Here is a 19126-nt window from a genome sequence, read left to right as displayed (position 1 = left end):
CCAAATACGGGCCCCGACGTTATTCTGAGCGGCCCCCGAAAAGCTGCTTGGAATTTTTACCATAAAACCTAAGTTTGAATGTTAATGCCTGGACTAAAGCACAAACTGAACCGGAAAAGCGTTTACTTTTATGCCTGTTACGAGCGTGCAGAGCCTATACAATTCTGCATACGTCGTATGCGTATTCCTTATTCAAAATAAAGTAAAACATATCTATGTATATCCGGTAACGTAAAAAATAAAGTCTCAAGTCCAATTCTGACCGGCCAGCAAAAAGTTCCTTCGAATTTAGACCATAAAATCTATTTATTATCGTTAATGTTTGGACTAAGACTATAACAGTGGTTCCCAAAGTGGGCGCCAGCGCCCCTTGGGGGTGTTGTTCGCGTACGCGAAGGGGCGCTGGCCATGAAATGGGCGATTGGGTATCGATATCAATTTAATTGATTGGTTGAATAGGCATCTTTCGCTGACTACCCACATGTAGCTTATTTCGCCCTTGATGTCGTGTGATTGTGGGTCAAGCTCACAGCAACGAGTCACTAAATATTCAAGGTTTTTTCAATGATAGCCGCTTATTACTACTAAAATCTAGAGATGATGGGAACCTCTGAAAGGTTCAGGTTCGTGTTAACGCGAACCTTTTTTAAACGTTCTGTGTGAACGCGAAAGTGAACCTCGTGACGTCACGTGACGTCATATTACTAATTCCAACCCGACATTTCAGTGTAGTGATAGCCTAATGTACATAAGGACATGATACCTAGCGAAGACTCGGGCCGAATACTGCCAACATCCTTCCCTTTGCGAACAATTTCGACGAGGAAGTGCAAGGGAATATGATATTACGCCTTAACGGTCTAGGCCAGACCGGACAATGTATTCGGTGGGTTTCTATACTTGCTACCGATATTAACCCATTATCAAATTATAGAGCAGCAGCCTAAACCCCAATAGCATGAATTTGTTTTTCTTTTCATGATACAATATTAGGGTTGTCCAAAATTTGGAAAATCTCAAAAAGTCTCCGTGATTGTGTCTCATTCTATAGATTATTGATAAAAAAACAACAATTAACCTAAAAGAAGCTTACAGGAAAGCCGTTGAGATTTCGGTCAAAGCGTTTGAAAGTAGCTGCTCAAGAATGGGCGTGCCACTGACCATAGAACGGCGAGAAGACTAGTAATCAAATAACCACGGCTCTTGATTGGCTAATCGGCTATGCTTCAATGACCACGGCAGCAGCAGCTTGCTGATCAGGTGTTCAAGAAGGTTGTTACCGGCGGGGATTCTGAGTGCGCATTGTTAGTAGTTTGGCAGGTGATGATTTAAGATTAATTCAGGACATGTTGAGGTACGAAATACATGATGAACAACAACACCTGCTTCACAGAAGCTTTTACAGCATGACTGCCTCATTGTTAAGGAAACGGCTGAAGCCTACATGTCGTGTTTTCATCGAGAGAAAGCAAAGGCGCTTATGCAAGTGTTGAGCGAATTCACCGTTTCAGTACGGATCCTCCACGCCTTTGCTTTCTCTCGATGAAAACACGACATGTAGGCTTCAGCCGTTTACTTCACAATGAAGCAGTCATGCTGTAAAAACTTCTGTGAAGCAGGTGTTGTTTGTTCATCATGTATTTCGTACCTCAACATGTCCTGAATTAATTTTAAATCATCACCTGCCAAACTAATAACAATGCGCACTCAGAATCCCCGCCGGTAGCAGACTTCTTGAACACCTGATCAGCAAGCTGCTGCTGCCGTGGTCATTGAAGCATGGCCGATTAGCCAATCAAGAGCCGTGGTTATTTGATTACTAGTCTTCTCGCCGTTCTATGATCAGTGGCACGCCCATTCTTGAGCAGCTACTTTCAAACGCTTTGACCGAAATCTTAACGGCTTTCCTGTAAGCTTCTTTCAGGCTTATTGTTGTTTTTTATCAATAATCTATAGAATGAGACACAATCACGGATACTTTTTGAGATTTTCCAAATTTTGGACAACTCTATACAATATACACATGAAATCAAGATTGACCCCATACGCCAGTTTGATTTTTTACATCAGACAGCGATACCAATTTCATTGACTGACTGAATAAGTATCATTACGTGACTATCTACACGTAGTGTATTTCGCTCTCAGTGTTGTGTGATTGCGGGTCAAGCTCACATCAGAGAGTCACTAAATATTAATGAAAGGATAGCTATAGATATTTCGAGCTAACTTTTGCAACAAAGCAAGTAAAATTTCTGAGATTGTCAAGGTGCATGCTCGCTAAGTGTTGATTTTTTTATGCTGGTAGCGCCATTCAAACAGTGACCCGCAGTTAAAATACAATAAATGTCAATCAAAGATGTTGCAATGACGTGAAAATTTTAATATATGTAAAAGGTTCACAGTGAATAACCAACCAAGGTTCATTTGTGAATGTGAACCTCTAAATTTCTGAGGTTCACACACAGAACGCGAACGTGAACACTTGGGTTGTCCAAAATTTGGAAAATCTTACAAATCCTCCGTTGTAACGTCTTATTTTATAGATTATATTGATAAAAAACGACAATGAGCCTAAAAGAAGCTCACAGGGAGGCCGTTGAGATTTCGTGCAAAGCGTTTGAAAGTAGCTGCCGGAGAATGGGCTAGCCACCGACCATAGAACGGCGAGAAGACTAGTAATCACGAAACCACGGCTCTTGATTGGCTAATCGGCTACGCTCTAATCGGTGGCACGCCCATTCTTCGGCAGCTACTTTCAAACGCTTTGCACGAAATCTTAACGGCCTTCCTGTGAGCTTCTTTTAGGCCCAGTGTCGTTTTTTATCAATATTCTATAGAATGAGACATTACAACGGAGGATTTGGAAGATTTTCCAAATTTTGGACAACCCTAGTGCACACCGTCCCTAATTGGCAATTGGAAATCTGAAAAAAGGACACTTTTCAAAATTTACAGACTTGCAATACCGGAGGAAAATCAGGAATAAATGGTAAATTTTTCCCACTTCGTGGTCAATTGGCTATAAAAAAACAGGTCAACTTTCCCGCTCAACTCCCAAAATACAGTTTTCCACATTATCCGTTGGTTGACAAAATAAAAAGGTCAGCTTTCCGGCTCGCTCCCGAAATAGCCGCCGGAGCGTTACTTCAGTGCTGATTTACGGTATCTTAGCCGGATTTTTCTTCTATATGAACCAAAATTCTAAAAAAAGAGGACATTTGGGCGTCCTCCGAGGACAGTTTCAAAAACGTCAAAAAAGAGGACAGATCCTAGAGTATATATCAGTGGTCGGGAACCTATGGCTCGCGAGCCGTATATGGCTTTTTTGGGTATAAGATATGGCTCTTTGCCAAATAATAATTTTTGTATTGAATTGATCAATATTGCAACGAGTTGTTGGTAAATTTTAGTCACGGCCAAAATAATTATTCTCGTGGCAGTACAAACATGTCTTTGACGGATAACGACAATGTCGTCTTCAGGTTTAGGGGCTCGGACCCCTCTTCAAAATCATCAGATTCAAGTTACTGTCACGCCGGCGGCCAATGTCCCTCGCGAATTCTATGTACCCGACTCGAAATCTTGAATTGTGCGATGCGTTGAAATAATCAAAGAGCATAGCAGACACGGCGCCGCCCATTTCAAAACGCAGTTTTCAAATACGCATTGTCTTCCTGATCTACGCCGCGAAATGAACTGTTGTGAATGTGACAATTACAAACTCGAATTACAAACAACGTCATAGCTATCCACGTTCTTGATCGGTAAGTATAGCTCTGTGTAGTAGGGATGGTGTGAACCTCTGGAAGGTTCAGGTTCGTGTGAACGCGAACCTTTTTGAAAGGTTCTGTGTGAACGCGAACGTGAACCTCGTGACTTCACGTGACGTCATATTGCTGATTGCAACCCTGCATTTCAGTGAAGTGCTAGCCTATATCAATGTAGGCTACGCGATGCCTAGCGACGACCAGGGCTTTGGAGCAGCCGTAAATTTGCATTGCTCCAGCTCCGGCTCCGGAGCTTTCTTCTATCATACATTAGCTCCGGCTCCAGCTCCGGAGCCGCATTATTACCACTGCTCCAGCTCCGGCTCTGAAAACTATCGAAGGTGTCTGTCTATATCAGGGGTGGGCAACACGCGGCCTGCGCGCCATATGTGGCCCGCGAGAAGAATTTTGAGTAGCCCACGAGCTAATTCTCCATTATATTATCGAAATTCTGTTTATCGAAATTGAATTGCTCAGATTGTGAACTTGCAAGACCAACCAAAAATATGATTAGTCTGGCCGCGACACTTGGGATGTTGATTACTAAAATATCAGTTCCGACGCATTGGCAGATCCAGGGTCCAGTCACATTTTTAGTAAATCGTCGTACATTACAATAAACTAAAAAAGCAGTAAAATTTTTCTTCACGCTTCGCGTGTTCAATTGTCACACGAGTACTTGCTTTGTAGCCTAACCCCACCTGAAAATGAAAAAACGCTTGCTTTAGCCGATTGAGTCTATATTCGCAATTATATTCGCAACTATATTCGCTATTACGAGAGTAAGTATTTTCGCGTTTGCGCTCGCAGAAAAATCGTCGACGATGAAATGTAGGCACAAAATGATTGTCGTATATTAGCGGAAATCTTCGATATCGATATGTCCAGATGCCGAATAGTCCTGTCCTTGCAAACTGAGCTCAGCGGGCGGTGTACAGTCGACCCGCAATATACCCAAGTAATAATAATATTACCTTTGAAAATTTTACGCGCCTGGCGCGGCTAGTGGGCAGCGCACTCGTTCGTCAATGTCATGTGGTCCTTTAGCCGAAAAGGTTGGCCACCCCCGGTCTATATAGATTACTAATTTACCCGTAGGTTAGTTATCTATAGTAATCTAGAGTCTGTCAGCCGTGCCGCCGAAGACATAGGTGCCGCCGTGCATGAAGAACGAAGACATAGGTGCCGCCGTGCCGGCTTGTGACGTCATATCGAATACTTGTCAATTGTCGATACCTTCATAGTTGCACTAGAACGCACTTTCCTCGGTGGCATTGCTGTGTACAGCATTAAAATTCTGATGCGGCGTTTTAGCACTGGCACTGTACTCGTTAACATTAAGCCACACAGCTCACTTCAATCTTTAAATGTGCGATTATTATTCAACTGTAACTGTAGTAAGAGCAATATTGGCGGATATCACGACGTAATCAATAGAAATTCGATATGTACTAAATGACCAATGGTTTGACGTTCGATATTGGATATCGAATTATAATATTTTCCCGTTGAAACGAATCAAATAATCGAATTAAACACTGTGCCATGCACATTGCGCCGTGCCCATAACGAATTAAACTATGCAGTATGCACATTGCACATTTACAAGTCACAGTGCGCAATAATCCGGGAATACTAGAGTATCAAGCAGACATAAAGAATGAATTTACGAAACAGATGATTACGAATTGGAAATCGCGTATCAAATCAGTAATTTATCTCCAACATAAAATACCATGGGGTCCTGACTCCTGACATCGCATTGAGTAGCTCGCACCGCGACAATTGTTTGCTGAGTGTAACGGCGTTTTTGGGCTACTCTTCTGCCATCCCCTATTTACGCTCGAAAATCCCTACTCGAGTGAATGACAATCATGGGCAGTAATGAATTCCAACTAGCATGCATAATTGCATACTCAATAACACTGTCCAATTTCGCGGCCCGATTAAAGAACTAACACGAAAGAACGAATATTTTCTCATCTGATTCATAGCAACGATGAGATGGAATTTCTCGGCTCGTGCTCGTCATATCGACATGTGCAACGAAATCACGTTTTTATCCTCTCTCCCATTTCGCGTAATACATAGTGATCATTATTTTCGAACCGTATAAATGGACCAACACGGTAGTGCTGATGATGCCGAATACCCACAATATTCACACGCATATTTCGCACACCGCGAGGTTCGGCACTCGTATATGGAAATTGAACATTGAACATATGACTGCTCTGCCCTTCAATCCCCAGGAACATGGTTAGTCGGAAAAGGTAGCGCCAAAGAGGAAAAGATACTTAATTCCGCGAAGGCCTGCTGTTGAATTATGTGAAATCAGCAGATACGGTTGTTGCATATAAAATAGCATCTTATGAAATACGCCGGAGTTGGAGCTACCCCTCAAATAACTGGCTCCAGCTCCGGCTGAATTTTATGTAGAGCTCCGGCTCCGGCTCCAGCTCCGGTAAAAATGCACGGCTTCGGGGCTCCGGCTCCAAAGCTCTGGCGACGACACAGGCCACATAATGCCACAATGCTGAAGTACATATTGACGTTTCAAACGTCGACAAATGTATCAACTGGGGTAATCAAATGATATAATGATCCCATAAAACCAATATCTTCCGTCGATTTGACAACAATTTCGACGATGACTTGCAAGGGTATATGAGCTTACGCCTTACGGTCTAGACCAGACGGACAATGTATTTGGCGTCTGAGTATTGCTACGTTGATACCGAGCAGAGTTTAAAACGGGTTTCTATCCTTGCTACCGATACCACTCCATTTTACAAGGTATACAGCAGTAGCCAACACCTCAATTGCACGGATTTGGTTTTTATGATATAATAAACATATAAAATCAAGATTGAATCCGCACGCCTGCTACATTTTTACATCAGACAACGATATCAATTTCACTGACTGGTTGAATAAGCATCATTCGATGACTACCTACATGTAGTGTATTTCGCTCTTGATGTTGTGTGATTGCGGGTCAAGCTCGCAGCAGAGAGTCAAGCTGGATATTTCGAGCATACTTTTGTAACAAAGCAAGTACAATTTTTGAGATTGTCAAGGTGCATGCTCGTTTAGTGTAGATTGTTTTTATGCTGTCAGCGCCATGCATAGAGTGGCCCGCAGTAGAAATGCAATAGACTTCAACCAAAGATGTTATAATGAAGTGAAAATTGTAATATATGAAAAAGGTTCACAGTGCAGAACCTACCAAGGTTCGTTTGTGAACGTGAACCTCTAAATTTCTGAGGTTCACACACAGAACGCGAACGTGAACCTCACGTACACACCATCCCTACTGTGTAGTACCGGCGATAAAATGTAGGCGTGTAGCGCAACTTTATGTAACCGCCGAATACTTTGAGAAGTCGATTAAGTATTTAGATTTTCGTAATCAATGTGACAGTCACATTCGATTAATATCAGTTGTAATAAATTCTAAGCTACATATGAATTACGTTATCAAGGGTGAGGCTTGGCCCGTCTGTTCTATACCCGTCTGTTCTATACCTCTCGTTTCGATCTTTATTTCCGAACAATAAATACCAGCTTTTACTGAGAAAATATGGCGCACACGAGGAATCCCGTGTAGCGGGTTCGAATTAGTGCTACCATGACGTCATGAATTTTCAATTGTGACGTAACAGTTTATTGGCATGTATGGCTCTTTGGGAGTAGAGATGGAAAAAATAGGGCCAATATGGCTCTTCGGACAAAAAAGGTTCCCGACCGCTGGTATATATGATCGGAATATACGGTGGTCATTTCTGTCAAGGGTATTGCATGATCTACATTGCGAGCGCTGAAAGTCATAATGATTGTTGACTGGATTCCATCGTTCTTCCAGAATTGACAATGCAAAGCCTTCACTGTGATCTGAACTTTCAAGCTCGTCGCAGTGCTACGGTTGCGTACAGGTCACTATTTGATCGCAAATAGGAAAGTATAGGATCTTGCAAAATCACCTTGATGTAGTAGTCTCGTATGCAGCTGTTGAAGCCGACGTTGTTGCGGTGTTTGAAATCCTCCTGAATAGAGATCGAAATCAGTCGTCAACCGAATAATTCAGATAGTCCGAATCCAGTCGAACTGCTAATTTCAAAGCCCGAGAACTAACGACTATCGCAAAAGTTTATTCTATTACGATTGACGTTATATACAAATGAGACCGGTTTCAAATACAACTGAGACATGTAAATCATATGCGATGTCTCAATTTTCTGAATCTAATGGATATTTGACAATAATATCAGCCCACGCCGAATACAAAGCAGATGACCTTGTTGGCCACGAGTAAATGATTGGAATATAATCCTCACTGTACCTTACAAAGCGAAAGTAGGATTCTTCATCGACGTCGTTGTAATAGCAGCGATAGTCGTATTTGCCGTAAAACGGTCCGTTCGAACTCACTGGGATCTCTCCAGATTGTGGAATCGTAATTTCGAAAGACTGATATCCAGCGCTGCAAAGTTCATGTCATAACCTTCAAGTCCCTCCCACTAATGGTATATAGTGTAAAATAATGAGGACGTGAGTTGAACTGAAATCGTAAATGGACATGACAAATTCAGATCATTCTGACAAGACAATAAAATCTAAATACTGAAGCGTCGTGATCATGAGAGTGGATTGATATATGGATATGGATATGTTTATAAGCCATCAGTTAGATCAATATCTTGCGACTTACCAGATAAAACAAAACATTGACCCATTTGAAAGACATCATATTTGGGTGGGCACTATTGAAAGAAGTATAATAATATTATTACTCAATAATTATTAATCCAAATGGGAAGTTTTCAATATTATCAGGGAGGTGATAATATCTAGAATGACTTGACCTCACGTGTGTATTATAGCTGCGTCAATAGATAAGACTTCTCAATGCTTGGTTGTGGAATTAGAGGGAAGGAAAATTTCTGTTCCTCTTTAGTCCTCATAATATGTCAGGATTAGAGCCCGACCGATTATCGGCTCGCCGATAATATCGAGTCGATATCACACTTGGAAAGAAATATCGGTATCGGCCACTGGAGGTAAAAAACTATCGGCCATTTTCCTGACGTCACAACATGGTCGTAAGAGTCAGAGAAGACGCTAAGTCTTCACTGAATGCCAGTAAATTATAAAGATAAATGGCCAAGCTGCAATGCACACTGGCCAGTAGCCCTATGTGAAAAATATACTTTCACCGTTATGCCCTAGTGACTTCAGTGGGAATCCCCCTGCGGTGATCGAAGACTAGAGACAGAGAACAGACATCGAGTTAATGGAAAGTTATATGCAGAAGATTTCAATCGATTCATTTGAGAAATGAAAACTTCATTCAATCTGGACTGACCGTCGTGATGACAGAGAAAAAGGTCGCGTCTAAACATTTACCTGTAGATAGTGCTGTTGGTGTCTGTGTAGGAAGCTCACAAGCCAAGGCTCGGTACCAACAAAGCGAAAAATACCAGTAATGTACGGAGTCATCTGACTGAGGGGTCTCCATGATAAGGAATATGCGGGCATAGAGTGCAAGAAAATCAAGCAAAAAGGGAGTAGAGCCAATGATTCATACGAATATTTTTGATTCCATGATGACATGGGCCAATTCTGACAGTGTGTAAAAGATTGATCAGCTGATTGTTGAAATGCTGGTCATAGTCATGAGGATGGGTGGAGCGGACATGGACAATTTAAGTTGTTTTGCACATTCTCTTCAGCTGTTAGTGATGTTCTGAAGGCTCCAGGTGCACTGCCAGAAGAATATCAATATTTGGTGGAACGAATGAAGAAAAGATCCCTTGCAGTCATGGAACCAAAATAAACAAAGATTCCCAGTTCTTGCTGTGCTACCAACTATGGTACCAAGTGAAAGACTGTTCACTGTGTTTAGTACTGTATAGCCTACATCATTTGATTTCCACACAAGTTCACTCCCTGGAGAAAACGCAGAGAAATTATGCTTCGTGAACTGTAATCTGCAACTGATAGACTGGTGCTACTGATATATTTTTATTGCCCCCCAGATCATTCATTTCATGTTAAGTATAGCAATGGCTGTAAACGTGTTCAATTAAATACTCTTTGAGGTGTTAAATATGCGCCTTGAGCTGAATTCCATATCTTTTGAATATCGGCTGAATATATCGGGGTTATCGGTGAAGGTACTGAATATCGGTTTTATCGGTATCGGCTCAAAAATCCAATATCGGTCGGGCTCTAGTCAGGATGCGGTACGTTTCAACCGATTTCGAATAATTCAATAGATATGCGCTATGTTATTACCTGTACGAAACCCCATTCTTGACATCTTGCGAAACTCCTCGCGGTTCGTACGGTAGCATTCCGTAAACTTCAAACATAATAGAAGCAAGTCACATACATGTGTTGTGAAAAATATCATGAAATTTCGTTTGCTGTAAAATTTCACATTATATGCCAGGGATACAGATGTTTCACATTACTCAATATCATAAACAATGTGTGTTCTCGCCGATTGGAATCGCAGATGTAAAACATGCCGACATATAATTTTAGAAGTACAATGACCAGCTATAGATTTACAGGATACACTCAATAGGCCTACATATAATTTCAATATAGAAACCGTCGTTCATTTATGGACAGCAACGGTTAGCACATACGGACACAGTGAAAGCCGCTTCCAGAATTGTCCAATATAGGATGTGAATGATTGTGAGTGTGTGTAATACATACATGCGAAGTGTAACGAAATGTTTGTAAATAAATCAGGCTGTATCGTTGAGTGAACACCGTGCCATGATATTTTGTAGTAATCTATTGTTTCTTCGAAAGCTCACGATGGGGCAACGACTACGTAACACCTTACGTAACATGAATCAGCCTCAACATAACATACGGCAACATGATAATTGCGCCGAGGAAGCCCCTACCCGAAATATGAACTTTATCGACTTCTGCCCAGCCTGATCTGCTACACGGCACGTTCAAACATGCCCCAGACCTCCACGTCCAGCGATCTATGTAATTTGTCCATTCCCCATTCGCACGTCTGTAGATGGCGGTTATGCGAGTTCCTCTGATTTGATTATGTTGCGAAACTTCCTCGTTGTTGAATACCCGAACTGCGATGAGAATCTCTGTTATCTCAGAATAAAAAGAATGCCTGAACATAATGATTGAAAAAGTAAATGAACAAATGACATATTATCATCAAACCCAATCTTGATCCGCTGTTATTTTGACATATTGATATACAGCCAACTCCGTTCAATCCGGACACATTTATTACGCTCAATTCCGGCCGAATTAAGCAAAAAATGGCTTTGTACGAATTATGCGGAAACCTATGCGTAACGGCAGACAACGCAATAAAATACTGTACTTGTGCGTAATAAATTATTGCTTCATGCGCTACGATGCGATAATCGCCACTGATCGCAAAAACACACAGGTGAGTTGTATTGTACAATATTTCGATATCAAACGAATCACGAGATAATGTATAATGTGTTACTGTGTAACACATATTTATGGAGTTCGAATAGTACAGTCCAACAAGGGTTGGTACGACCTTCTGCTCTACAAGATGGACGCAACTGAACCGAAATAAAAGGGACTGTGAAGTTTTGGCACGGTCGGTTGCCTTTATTACTGCATGTCGTTGTTTCACCATAACCACTCATCTTGTGTTAAAACTAACGATTTACTGTTTATTTTATCGCAACCAAACGATAAGAACTGCGAGCCCATGTTCGAATTAAACGGAAACAGTTTTTGCGTACGATTTGTGCTTTTTGCGGTTCTTCGGGTTAACTGGTGTCAGAATTAAGTGAATTCGACTGTAGGTCCTACATTGAAAATAGGAGAAATTTTTCTGAGGAAAAGAAATGAAGGTTCCGCTGGTGAATGATGTCTAAAGTGTTGAGCTCTGTGCCAGCGCTATCAGTAAAGCTGACCAATTCATCTTTATCTTTGACGAAACCAACTAGTTCAACCCCCCCATATCAGTGTTGGGATGACTCGAGTCATGACTTGACTCGAGTCAGACTCGAGTCACCTTTTTCGTATGACTCGACTTGACTCGAGTCACTTTGCTAAAATGACTTGACTTGACTTGACTCGACGTATCAAAAATGTGGATTGACTCGTGACTCGGAGCAAAATTCACGAGTCAATTTCGAGTCATCAAGCAATCAATGTCGATAAAAATCATTGTATCTTGCATATGTTCGGATTTTACGCGAAACGCTGCGTAACGCATGAGAGCGACCAATCATTCAATGATCGTGCGTTTTACTCAGCCTCTATAGTTCTCTCACGAATAAATTGATCGCAAAAGAAGTGATCGAAGCTTACCTCTTACGTTGTCGTTGTTGTCTATTTCTGTTCTCCGTTCTTAACTTAACCAAACATCTTGTTTTATTGAAATTGAACTCCAAGTCCTAAACCATCGGCGAAGACTGGAATTCGGTTATATCAATTTGTAAATGAGTAATGTATTGCATCTTATCAATTCGTTTCTCTATTTTGGCTGGTAACTATAATCCGAGCCCATGCAATTACTTACGTAGGTAAGCATTTTTACGTATATGTGAGCAATAAAGCGCCTTCTTGCGTTTATATTTAACTCTATATTCAGAATCAATAACCACCCAATCTGTATTTCAGACAGCTAGCAAATGCAATGACACAAGCATGCCTCATACTCCGAAAAGGCAACTTGACTTGAATTGTGACTTGACTCGTGACTTGACTTGACTTGACTCGACTTGACTCGAGTCACCTCCAAAATTCGAGTGACTTGACTTGACTCGAGTCACCTTCGATAATCGATTGACTTGACTTGACTCGAGTCAAAATGTGCAATGACTCGAAATGACTCGTGACTCGAAGGTATTGACTTGATCCCAACACTGCCCCATATGTACGTTATTACCGTAACCAGAAACCAAATTGCAGGAATTCGGTAACAAAATACTCAAGACCAGTGGTTCCCAAACTTCTTCGGTGTGAGGGCTAAATTTAGAATTTCAGAGTACGGTCGGGGCCGCACGAATACTACGGCTATGAAACGGACCCAAACAGTCATCATGGCTATTTCGGAGTCCTGGAGAGATTTCAAAACTGTACACTGTTTACCGCTACTTATCTGCTGCATTGGGTGTCCGTTGAGTGAATCAGCTTTTCTCGCCTAAACGCGCGAAGCGCGAGAAATTTCTTTAGTTTCATGACTAAATCGGTCAATATGATCGGGAATTGCATGGTTGTCCTCTTTGCTCACGTAATCAGATTTACCGGTAGATCTGAGTGAGAGGTGTCTTTGAAACTGCAGACCCCATAAAATTAAACATCTTCGGGCAGGTGAACCCCTAGGTATGACTTCTTTATATGATGTTATTTCGTGACCTCCTGTCTGCTATATCAAAAAATGTAGAATTGCGCAAACCTACTAAACTGAAAGATCACACGATTTCAGATTGGTATTTCTTCACTGGCATATAATTTTCTTTCCTGCGCGATGGCATTTGTCTTGTGAGGCTAAGATTGCCAAGACAAGAACATTCGTCGTCAGTCATTTAGGCGCCTATATGGACAATTAACCTATATGTATTTTGTATATATAACGAAGTTTTTCGTATTTCGAAGTTTTTTGTCAGCATAAAAGCAGCCCTTTACGGCTGCCGATCGTTCTGACACACTTCTTAGAATCACATGTTATATGGCCTAAAACTTTATATGTCTTGGTGCGTTGTGGTGCGGTCATGGCCAACGCTGATATGCCCATTTCCAGAGGTGGTCAGTAACGAAGTACTTCTACTTTTATGAAGTACTCAAGTAGTTTTCCTCTACTTCTGGTACTTACTCAAGTGGATCTGATTTTCTCTACTTCTACTTCTACTTCCTAATATTTTGTGATCTACTTACTTACTTTTCGCTATTTTGAGTTTGTCAAGTAGAAGTAGTTTAATCCCCCAATACTAAAGATAGCCTGAGGAATTTCGGGGCTGTTTTCACGCAGCACCAACTTTTAATATTCATGAAAGTCAAATAAAGTCCAGAAATTTTGTTGCGCTTCGCGCACTGTAGTTATGTAGCGACAAATATGTTTTCACGAGAGTATCAGTGAATATAATTTAGGTACTGGATTGCTTGGTTCCGCTCACACCGCATTGTCGCCCATATCAAATATTTCATCACAGTATATGGCCCACCATAACGTTTGAAACTACCGTTTCGCAATCTAGCAATTACCTATCATATCGTAATCTAGCAGCCCATGACAGCCCTGCTAATCTGGAAAATGTGGCTTCATTTGAACGTTACACCTGTTTTAGCAGATCACCTTTGAAGCTTTATGGACAAAATACATGAAATGTATTTTCCGCTTTTAAGAAGTGGTATTTGCATTTCACTTGTAATTCTGAGTATCATACTTTGAGTTCTAGTTACTTTCAGTTCTTTTGTCTGCAGAACACAGGCCTACATGTTGAAACATAAAAGCAAGTGTAGTAATGCCTCTATCTTCCGAAAATAAAGCTACACGAGATATAGATTTTACGATCCACAATATTTGTTATTAACGTATAATAATCGCGCAAAGTGTTGAAATCGTATCCGACACAACTTCTCCGTGTTGCTCTTCGCCTAAACTTGGGGCCTTAGGGGTAGGGCGCCATGCCATGATATTCTCTAAAACGGGGTCTTCTAGTAAACAAAGGGTTAGTATCGCATATTCATATCAATGTTATAATTTGCATCTCATCTCCTAAGATGCATCAATACGAATCAAGCTCTCTGCACCTTCTGCATAGCTCAATTTGCAGCTTACAGTCCGTGCGAACGAATTAGGACTGTTTTCAAAACTACTTACTTACTTGAGTAGATTTAAAGTCAGTCAATTCTACTTCTACTTCAAGTAGTTTTAGGTTACTTACGGAAGAAGTACTTCTACTTGTACTTGAGTAGATTTTGTCGTCGCTACTCCTACTTCTACTTGAGTAGCTTTCTTGACTACTTTGACCACCTCTGCCCATTTCTATAAATCTTGTGTATTTTTTCTTGGGGAAGAGTACCCAATAATCAAGATGTGTGGCGAATTGAAATCGCGCATAGAGCGAAAACTTTTTGAAAAAGTTGCATAAATTGTCAAAAATACTCTATAATTTATGCTAATTCACGAAATAATTTTGGGCCGCCTTCGAGCTCGGCCCCCCTCAATTGGGGGGTTTGGGCTTCGGCAGTTACGGCCCTGCCTATAGGACTACCAATTATGCTGCTTTTAGCCGGCTAAGCAGTATGCATCTCGGCGTATTCAGCCGTGAGTCACGTGTTGCACATCTATTTATCATAGTGTTACCATACGTCCTCTTTTAAGATGATTTGTCCTCTTTTTTGATTTTTTTTTAAAGTGTCCTTGGAGAACGCCCAAATGTCTTCTTTTTTGAGATTTTGTCTTCTTTTTTGAGGATGTTGGTTACATATAGGGCCAAACTCGACTGATATAGGCTACATTAAGTCAGCACTGTAGGAACGCCACGCTACGGCGGCTATTTCGGGAGCTGGACCGCAAAGTTGACCTTTTTTCAGTCAACCTACTGTTAATGTGAAAGAAAAACTCTATTTTCCGGGAGTTGAGCCTCTTTTTCTTTTTTAGTCAAGCGACCACGAAGTGGGAAAAAATTACCATTTCTTCGGGATTTTCCTTCGGTTTTGAAAGTTATCAATACCTATTTATATCTATAGCTACTGCTCGTTCAACTGGTAAGTTAAAATTAAAAACTACAGAGGCCAAGCCAAGCAAGAGTATTTTATAAATGTAAATTTTATTTTTTGTCATAAATCGATTTCTTAATATATTTTAGGGGGCCGCAAGAAGGCTGGCTATCTGGGGGCCGCGCTTGGGAATCACTGCTCAAGACCGTACCCGGCATACATGTCGGCAGAGTAGCATGCACAAATGTGTGCATGAGTTTCTGGATTTCGGCATTGCAGCATTGTTGTAGAAATGAGGTTCTGGGCGAAGCCAAATCCATGTGAGTTTCAGTTATGTAGTAAACTTGATACCAGTAGTGTGACGTCTCTTGGTGCCATTGGTTCGGGCTTGCTGTAACAACTATAGCCTTTATCAAAGTTTACGCCCAAACGAACACACTCGTTTCAGCGGTTGGCATCATCTCTGCTATTTACTATGTCATAACTGATGTATTTCCAAAGAAGGACTCATCCTAATATTTCTGTTGGTACCTTTCATGTAACAATAGGATCCGACCAGCGCGTCGAGATTCCATATTCTCCGAATCGAAGACAAATCGATTGACGCTGTCAACACTGTACTTGTGCTTCTCGCCATTCTTCCTCTCCGAATTCTTGTGTCTTGGGCAGTCTGTATTTGATAACGAAACGGTTGGAATGTAATTTGATTGTAACTGAAGCTGTCAGTAGTAAGCAGTGTTCTATTTGGTTTAGACTACTGACACAATTTGCTCCATTGGTTACGTTTTCAGTCTACTTTTATTCCACTTGAACAGTATTAATGCAAAACTACATCGATTTTACAATTCGAGTTTTCAAAGTAGAAAGAGTCATAGCATCAATTTGCATCACCAGTATGAGTGAAGTAGCCATAAAAACAGCGCGAAATAGCTCCTTCATCACATGTATCAATATAACTAAATATATATTTGAAGATTGCACCTATTTTGATTGTCATTTATTGTTTTGCATTCGTTGCCAAGTCAAAACTGCAAAACGTATGCGACTCCTCGGCCAAATGGATTTTTTTGAAACTCCTCAGTTGAGAACTCGCCAGATCATTATTTTCTGCAATCACTTGAATTCGCTCTGACATGTCTTGGAAATCGTTGTTTGCACTTGTACTTGCTGCGTAGTTACGAAGCTGCTGCTTCTCAACTATTACTTGATTAGCAACTGTGACCACTTTGGATACCTCTGATTAAGATACAACGTACATTTCATGTAGCTAAATTTCAACAAAACGTAACCATCAACATCTTCAGACAACTAATAAATATGTAATATGTAGGAGTCGAAGGAATAATAAAAATGTTATATAACAGTGATGTTCCCTGGGCTGATTACAGTATAGAACGTGATGTGTTTATGGTACCTGTAAATTGATTGGGTCACCCCAGGCCCCAAGGGTTTCGTCCAATGGAAATAAAGAGATGTCTTCTGGATTTGTGTTATTCGCCAAACCATCGACAGACAGCTCTATTTGCACCTGGAGAACAGTATCATAAATGCTATTCGCATTTTGACGGTTATAATCATGATGACAGATTTGTGTTGCACACTTTAATAATGGCACGTTTGCATACGATGGAAAGGGTTTCGTGTCCGCCGATTGAATCATCCGTAAGTATTGTCTTACCCCCCTCGCCGTTAAGGTTTTTCCGTTACTTGCAGTCTCCAACTTCAAGTCCAACATGCCCTGGCTGATCATCGGATCACCATTGGATGACAGCTCCACGTTAATACGTTGTCTGTCGTCATCGCTTCCCGTATCAACGAATGTAACTGCCATCTCGACCTAAAAGATGGCACAAGATATCGAGTATGGAAAATTAGATTACCTGAGCTGTAATTGCACTCTTTGCATCTAGTCCAAATGAAACAGAAAACTTGAAGACTAGTACGCATGACTGGTCAAGATAAAATTTGGGCGATAGCGGCGATTAAGCTGGTAGCAACCCGCATGGTAATTTAATATTAATAAACCAAATTCGAAGAGTCCTACTTTACACATAAATCTCTTGTGTTTTCGACAACGCAGATTACGCAGGGCCAACGCCACATTGCGACTAAAGCAAATGGCTCTTATAATTACGTCAGTTTACATTGTCAGCACTCGCCGGTTAGAGCAACTATTTTATTGGTTTATAACTGTGTTCAATAGGTTCATCATTGTACATTTTCCAACCCAATTGTTTGCGAATAAAAGGTGTTTCTATAATAGGGGCTTTGCGATTTGTATTAGTATATAATGTGCATAAGGCAAACGGCTTGATATTGAAGCATTCCCCTGTAAGACAAAGGTATGGATTTGGAGATAATATTTTGGCATGGTTTGACCAGACCGACAGGCCATTACCATTTGACACCCTTGCTCTAGATTGATAACAACTTACTTCCCCGTCGTACGGATCGCCATTTTCGTCTACTATGCTGTTTGGCTGAACATTCAAGGTGACCGCTTCACTCGCGCCCAAGTTGATAGTAGTTCCATTACTCGCGAGAAATTTCACCGGAACTGGTTTATAGAATACAGACACTTGCACGTTAGCATAGGACTGTGATGCTCTTGAAACTGGAAACGCCTGTATAATACAGAGTTGAGCAGTGTTGAAACCCCATGGTTACCGAGAGGTTATGATTTCGCTTCAACGTTAACTATATGTTTTCTCTGGATATCGTTGAGCATTACCACTGAAAGTTTCGCGAACCTTACTGATTTAATCTGTCAACAAATCTCAATTATGGATATTATTGGAGTATCACGGAGGATCGTAATCAGACGTGGGGTAATCGTAATTTGTAATCGTTGTCGGTGCCGACGATTACATATTTTTCAATCAATCTTAATCAATCACATACGATTCAAAGTTATCGAAATGGATTGTTTTATGTATATAATAGATTGTAAAACGACAACCTATTGACTATGGCATAAACCAGAGGTCACAAACACGCGACCCGCGAGACCATATTGTGCGGCCCGCGACGGCATTTCAGATTTCGAAGTATTCGACAATATTTATCTACCATTTTTTTTTTAATTGGAGAACCTAAAATTCGCTGTAAAACTACTCCAGAAGCCTGAAACTACTCATCACACCTCACTATTACATCACATTCAAAAGGTACGACGCAGTAGAAGCGGTTACCTATTACGTGACATACCTTGTTTATGATGGATAAACAATGCCCGTTGATGATTTCTACTGAAAATTGTCATTTGGACTTGGGCGCGACCTTTTATAGAATTACCGGACTCGATGGGTGACAAAATAAAAATGATTCTAGCCAAGTCGCGTCAAAAGATACAATCAAAGAAGGACTTTTGTGAAGCGGTAGGGCATGACTTGGTACAACCACGGCCGCAACCAACCATCAAACTGGTATGGAAAATCGTCAAATATCAAAAGGTCGTAGCTTACGTTTCATAGCTTATTTAGATATCTAAGGAGGTCGGCCTGGCAACAATTGGTATTGTGTTGCCCTCTTGATGTATAGTTGGTTACATCCTGTGTCATCTTAGATATCTTTATCCATGTTATTATCGCCATTTTAATGTGACGAGTATAAAGTAGTCGTAACCTACGATTCACATTTCACAATTC

General features: G+C 40.9%; 1 protein-coding gene and 1 long non-coding RNA gene across 2 annotated transcripts in view; one reads left to right on the top strand and one right to left on the bottom strand.

Annotated features, from left to right (window-relative positions):
• The window catches only part of LOC145443001 (uncharacterized), a 297994-nt gene that overhangs the window by 77594 nt on the left and 201274 nt on the right, over window positions 1-19126 (top strand). The window lies entirely within an intron of this gene.
• LOC145442785 (uncharacterized) overlaps window positions 1-19126 on the bottom strand; it is a 36155-nt gene that overhangs the window by 11425 nt on the left and 5604 nt on the right. The window contains exons 6-13 of the mRNA XM_080320776.1: window positions 17915-18103; window positions 17158-17316; window positions 16894-17007; window positions 16011-16149; window positions 10697-10888; window positions 10068-10134; window positions 8113-8253; window positions 7754-7816 (exon numbers count right to left, since the gene is read on the bottom strand). Of these exons, the coding sequence (XP_080176902.1) occupies window positions 7754-7816; window positions 8113-8253; window positions 10068-10134; window positions 10697-10888; window positions 16011-16149; window positions 16894-17007; window positions 17158-17316; window positions 17915-18103 (1064 nt within the window). The remainder of the gene's footprint in view (window positions 1-7753; window positions 7817-8112; window positions 8254-10067; window positions 10135-10696; window positions 10889-16010; window positions 16150-16893; window positions 17008-17157; window positions 17317-17914; window positions 18104-19126) is intronic.

This window comes from Botryllus schlosseri, chromosome 7, assembly GCF_051294905.1.
Source record: "Botryllus schlosseri isolate E-star chromosome 7, Bs_hap1, whole genome shotgun sequence".
Taxonomy (NCBI): Eukaryota; Metazoa; Chordata; class Ascidiacea; order Stolidobranchia; family Styelidae; genus Botryllus; species Botryllus schlosseri.
This window is presented reverse-complemented; position numbering and strand designations above follow the sequence as displayed.